Genomic DNA, 6,565 nt, shown 5'->3' on the forward strand with positions numbered 1-6,565 from the left:
TTTCTGAGTTCGAGGCCAGCCTGGTCTACAGAGTGAGTTCCAGGACAGCCAGGGCTATACAGAGAAACCCTGCCTCGAAAAACCAAAAAATAAAATTAAAAAAAAACAACAACAACTTTTTAGGTCAGTGGTGGCACACACCTTTAATCCCAGCACCTGGGTGGCAGATGCAGGTGGATCTCTGTGAGTTCAAGGCCAGCCTAGTCTATGGATCAAGTTCCAGGACAGTCAGGGCTACCCACAGAGAAACCATATCTTGAAAAACCAAGAAGCAATTTTTTAAAAATAAAATACAGTCATGGCATAAAAGGCCCAAAGCCTTCAAGCTTGGTTAAGCTATTTAGAAACTCTCATGTTTCATCCTTATTCTGGCTAAGTGAAGATACTATCCCTGCTGGCCTCAAATGCGTCTTGGCTTTGATAGCATATGATTTCTTCACTCACTATTCCTTTGGAACAGCAATGGTTTTCCAAAGGTGTGTTCGTTCAATTGTCTCTGAGAGTCCACAATGCCAGGCCATTTGCTGAGATCTGGAGACTAAGGAAATGTCATCTCGGACATAGAGAACGGCCTATACATTCGTCTCGCTGGCTGTCAATCCAAGCATCCCCTTTTCTGCAGTCCCCCTTCACGCCAAGACCACTCACCTGCAGGCCATGAGCACCGTCTTATGGGCTCTAAACTGCTCACGGCTCACCACGATGACAACGTCGGTCAAGATGTCCCGACTCCGGAGGCGATTAAGGTTGAGAAGAACATCACTAGCGTGACGGGTGAACTGGATACAGCTGTCAGCCGGTGAGGCCATGTTGTGTTTGCCTGAACAGAAGTTAAAACTCCTATTACTCCTTGAGAACCTAGTCCCTGCCTACCGGGAATAGCAAGCCGATGGCTTAGCCTGATAAGCTATCGAATGCAACTCAGGTATATAGTGGACAATTCATAGCCCATTTCTGGACTTTGCTTTGCATAGCTGTCAAATAGGGAGAATGAAAGGCAGTGTAGAAAGCTCTTTGGGGGAAAGGGGACGGGAAGGGCTGCTTGGGCAGTGCTTTTCCGCACACTAAACACTCTGCCAAGCATTGAGAGGCACCGAGTGTGTTGCAATGGAGAGTTACCCAGGTTGCTTTGCTTTTCACCAGCTCTGTTACTTAGAGTGTGCTGTTACTGTTTCTGAGTTTTCATTTTCCAAAATAGGAACAGCAATACCTATGTGGGTTTTAAAATTAGAAATATGTGCCTACACCATAATAAGTTCCTTTAAAAAAAAAAAAAGGTGCAGCTATTTTTATCAGTATGTCATTTCACTATTCATCCCATGCTCTAAGATTGTGAGTTATTTCGTTCAATAGTTTGAGTACTTAGCACTCACATAATCCTGGCAGTGTAGGCAACCAGCTTAGCCTGAACTGAGAAAGAATACGGGAACGAATAATACCATACATACAATGGTATGAAGTCAGTTAGTGACAGGTCAGAGGGGGTGAAACCTGAGATCTGTATGAAGAGAATTCATTATCGTTTGTTCATCAAGTTGAAGATGGCAAACCTCACACACACACACACACAAACACACACACACACATACCACACACACACCACATCACATGCATGGGCAAAATTCATGAGAGAGAAAAAAAATCACCTACAAATTTTAGAGCATATAATTTGATTTGATTTACTCACCCAATGCCTTGCTTCACAGTCCAAACTTTTGCTTTAAAACTGCAAAGAAGAGAGCAAGCAGAGATTGACTAAATGAGTGTAAGATTGTCCACTCCAGTCTTATTTTAGGACACACGTAGCTAGCTTTGCTTTGATAGCTGCAGCCTGCCAGCTGGTGCAGTTTTCCCACAAGCTAGCAAACATATTCCAGCTCAGTTCTTACAGAAACAACAGGCATTCAAAGCCGTTTAGTAATAATGCCTTATCCTTAGTGCTAGAAATATCACTGCATACATTAATTACACATACCTGTATATGCATATTTTCTTTCTTAGGGTAATATATATATATATATATATATATATATATATATATATACATCAAAAGGTCATTTGAGTTTATGGGAAAGAAAAAAAAAGTAGTTCTTTCAATATTAATGATAATGATTCTTCAGGGACCTAAAAACACTGGATGCTATTCAAACCCTTGCTAAAAATATTATCTTTCAAGTCTTAGAATGATTCCACAAGGCTGATAGGGCCAATATCTTTATCCTTATTTCTCTGGTGATGAAATTGAGACTCAGGGTTCAAATGACTTGCTTGGGACAAACAGCCAGGCAGTATTTCCTGATTCTCTGGTACGCTTCAGACTGAATACCAACTCTAGAATAAAACCCGAGAGGCCATGTTTATGCATTCCTTGGGTATCTTTGCCCTCCTTTTCAAAGTTCCCCCCCTCCCTCTGTTTCCAGGTCTAAAACTAGACAGAGGGCTGACCATAGCTTCCAAGTGGGAGTTTCACCTGGCTGGTGAAAGATTTAACGGTGTGGTTTATCTGAGAACTGGCCAGGGAGCCTTCGAGAGACTTAATGAAATATGTACTGTCTCCAAATTGGTTTCTCTAAAACAAAAACCATTAGAAGCAGAGGTGTAAGACTACTCTCCTTGATGATCGAACGCGGGCTGTAAAAGCTGAGCCTTAATATATTGGAACTCTGTCCTCTCATTTAAACAGCACAGCCCTTTGGAGCTGCTTTCCGGGTAAAGGGGCCTAAGGCCAGCGAGGTCATGTTGGGCCACCTAGATAGTTGATGGCCTGGCCCTAGGTCTGCTGGCTCAGATTCCTGTACTCTTTCCAAGTCAGTCTACGTGCCGTAGGACACGAAGAAAGGACGGACGGCAGCACCCTGAGGTGGGTGAATCTCAGTTTTAAACTCCTTCCCTCACACAAAGTTTGCCACCGTTCCACGCTGCTGAGTGTTACCCAAATAAGCACTTTAAAATGTGAGGTTTCTTTGAGTCTGTAACCAAACACTCAGATAGTTTCTCTGTGGTCTTAAGTGCCAGTCACTCGATCGCTTCAGCTTCAGGGTTATTATACTCGTGCGAGTAAGTGAGAGTGGGTCTGGGGTAGGAAATGGAGGAAGAGGGAGGACAGAAAAGGACAAAAAGAACCGATTTCTTCTTGAACCCATCCTGGATTCAGAGCAAGCAAAAAGATTTCACTTGGTCCTCACCCAAGTCCAATGACTGTCTCTTTTGAAAATAAATGCTGAAGACACATGAAGTTTATTTACTAACTTTCTCCTGCTTCCTGGTGGAAGAGACCCACAAGCCCTTCTGGAATAGCTGGACCGAGCTTCAACCACCGGCTCACTTGTGGATTTCCAGTCACAGACTTTTGGAACCACAGGAAACCCAGATTTGCCGTCTCACCAGGACAAGTGGTAATGACTCACTCCAGACGAGGAACCAGGCAAAGAAACAAACAAACAAACAAACAAAGGCAGCCCTTCTATGTCCTCTGGCAGGCTGGCCTTGGGCTTTTTACCTTAAGCCCCTCTCCATCAACAAAGCACATGCACACACAACGGCAGACTGTGTTCTTTGGAATCACCCCCTCTCAAAAGACTCACTTTTCTGTCAGCCAACTGGTCTCAGCAGGTTCCACAACTCCCTAGGGTGGGGGTTAATGCTGGACCTGAATGCTATCACCTCCCAGACACTGCAGATATGAAAGCCCTACCCCATTCAGCTTGCTTGGACAAATCACTCATCCCTCTCCTGCTCATCATTGGACCACATCTTTATAACTGCCAGGATTCACTAGAAAGGAAACTGAGGCTCCCAGAACAAGCCCTTGCCCAAGATCTCAAAACCATTCTCCAACAAAGTCCTTCCTATGCAAACAATCTCAAGGAGAGTCAGCCCGGTAAAGACCAGAATGGGTCTCTGCTCTAACGCCGGGTCCAGCTTCAGTAATCCCCAACTGAGAATTAAACTAACCCATCCATGCATCCTTTCCCTCCCCGGGGCACTTTCCTAGTGTGCTTTGAATGCAGCTTCACGTGGGAAGGAAGAAGAGAGGAGAGAGAATCTGAGAATTGAGGGGGAAAAGAGCACTAGAGCCAATGCGAAAGACTCCATCCTTTCCCTTTGGGGAGGGAAGTGGAGTGGCAGCCGCGCTTGCCTGTTCACACACACCCGCAAAAACCCCAGCCCTGACGCCAGGCAAGCTTGCGCAGACTCGCTCACCGCACCTAGCTGTACCTGTCTTCCTGGGACCGCCCACCCCTTGGCGATCCGCTGACACTGTTGCCCATCCACTTCGAAGTCAGGGAAGATTCAGCTGGCGCTGAGTAGTAAGACTGTAACAGCTAATTTGGTTACATTCAAATAAATGTTTTCCTGCACCTCGGTAGCTAGCATTGTGTGTGTCTTTTTTTTTTTCCTGTTATTCTGTCAAAGCAGGGGGCCACGAGGGGAATGGCACAGCCCTCTCATTCCCGGAACGTAGTCGATCTCAGCTCTAAGGATTTCACAGAACACTCCTGCCCAGCGCGGTCTCCGATGAGAAGTAACTTTCCAGGAAGCCTCTGGCCTGACAGCTCAGCCCGGGATCGCTGGCTGCGCAGTACTGACCGGGGACAGAGCACCCTTTTCCCCTAAATCCGCTGTCCACAGGGGTTCCGGGTTTCAGGCCCAAGTCTACTATGTCCCTATCCCTACCCCCAGCAAGCTAAAAGCCGCAGAGAGCAGAGTCCAAGAGTCTGGAGATAGTCCGAGGCTCGCTTCACGATTTCCATTTTGCCCTATTCTGGCAACTGACTGCGCTAGAGTTTGTTTGCTTTTGTTTTGTGATTGTTTGTCTTAGGGTCTTGATGTTATTTCTTGGGTTTTCTTTCTGTCTTCCCGCTTGCTACCTCCTTCCCTGCTTTAGAAGGGAATGGGTAGGTAAGAAATTAAGGCCAAAAAGATTGCGTCCCAGGACTAAGAGTCTCCATCCTTGGGGAAACCTGGCCGAATTGGGGCGCGAGGGGTGGGGGGTGGGGAAGGACTAAGCCTGGAAAAAAAAAAAAAAAAAAAAGTAAACTGAAAGCCCCTTCCGCCTACGTTGGCAAGAAAGGGAAGGTTTCCGCCCAACCTTCTTTAGAGCTGGAGCTACCAGACTGAAGACAGACGTGCTCCGGAATTCCTGAAACCGTGGAGACTGGGTAACAGGGCCCACCCCAGAGAAAGCTCTGACACACAGCAGGGTTACCTCGCCTTCCCAAAAATGAACTCCCTGTGGCCACCTTCTAAGTGCTCTCGGTAGCCTTGCGCCTTTGGGGAGGTCTGCACAACCTCGGTCCAGTCCTAAAAGTAACGGGTAGCATCGTTACACTGCACATCCTTTCAGTGATGGAGGCGGGATCAGATTCGCACCCCAGAGACAGGGTCTGTCTGGTTCCCTGTTTTGTGGTTTCTTTTTTCCCTCCGTATGAATTAATGGTGACAAAGGTAATTTTATATGGGACAGGAATGAAAATCCTAGGAGTTACCATACCATTCGCACTTACTGGAAGCGCAACCATAATGGTGTGTTTACTTCTGTCTAACGCTAGAGGGAGCTCTCCATCAAGGCTTGAAACCATAGCCCGCTGCTCGCCCCGCCCCTCCTTCCCATTGACCTAGTTTGGCCAGGGTCTGGATTTGGAGAACGCTTTCCCACTTCTCTCTCACTACCCAGGATGATTGTTGGGTTATTGGTAGTCTAATAACTCCAATAGCTCTCCGAAAAATTTAAAGAGGGTTCTTAAAATGTAAATCACTGTCCAAGGAGTTTGAAGGCGGGGAGGGGGGGGGGAGGTAGGGATGACGCGTTGAAACATGCCCCTGGGCTCCAGCAGGAGCGCTCTTTCCTAACAGAGTGTTCAGGTCTAGCCAGCCCGTTCTGGCGATAATGGGTAGTCAAAGTGTTGCTTCTGTTCTGGAGGTAGGGAAGGACGCTATTGTTGCTCTTGCCTCTGGGCAGGAATGACACAAGAGATTAAAAAGAAAAGTTGATAGTGCGATGGATCCGCAGCTGTGTGAGCTAACCAGAGGACTTGGTGTCCTGACTTTTCATTTCTGTTAAGTGTCCTGCCTCAGAGCTCTTGCTAGCCTGCAAGCTTCGAGGAAAGGCAATAAAATAAAGGGATGTGTTTTATCATCAAGAGCTGAAGAGCTGAAGGGACGCTCCCCACGAGCCTGGTCGAGACAGCCTGCAGAAGGTCTGCCGACGATGCCAGCAAACCATGTCCTTCAGAAGCGATCTCTTCCCTCATCCCGGCTGGACTGAAATCGGCAGTGGGGTGGGCGGGGTACTGTGGGGCAGGAAAGAGAGGCATGATCTCCCCAAGCAAACAATGCCTTTTAAAATTCGATCTAGACAGAAGTCAGCCAAGGTCTTTATTCACGTTAATGAAGATGGAAGGCACTAACTGTCCTTGGAAAGCGATGAGTCAAACTTGACCGCGTTTCAGACACGTCCCCAGATTCGTTTCCAACCCGAACAGAGGCGCATTTCTCCGCGGCGGCCTGGGACAACTCCCGCAGTGATAGAGGATGAACTGGATTCCTCCGGTCCCCGGCGGGG

At 47.1% G+C, this 6,565-nt stretch overlaps 1 protein-coding gene across 1 annotated transcript in view; it reads right to left on the bottom strand.

Annotated features, from left to right (window-relative positions):
* Positions 1 to 6,565, bottom strand: part of Bcl6 (BCL6 transcription repressor) — a 23,286-nt gene that overhangs the window by 11,454 nt on the left and 5,267 nt on the right. The window contains exons 2-3 of the mRNA XM_021209834.2: positions 1,688 to 1,726; positions 649 to 820 (exon numbers count right to left, since the gene is read on the bottom strand). Of these exons, the coding sequence (XP_021065493.1) occupies positions 649 to 809 (161 nt within the window). The 5' untranslated portion in view covers positions 810 to 820; positions 1,688 to 1,726. The remainder of the gene's footprint in view (positions 1 to 648; positions 821 to 1,687; positions 1,727 to 6,565) is intronic.

The sequence above is a fragment of the Mus pahari genome, chromosome 12 (assembly GCF_900095145.1).
Source record: "Mus pahari chromosome 12, PAHARI_EIJ_v1.1, whole genome shotgun sequence".
NCBI classification, from domain to species: Eukaryota; Metazoa; Chordata; class Mammalia; order Rodentia; family Muridae; genus Mus; species Mus pahari.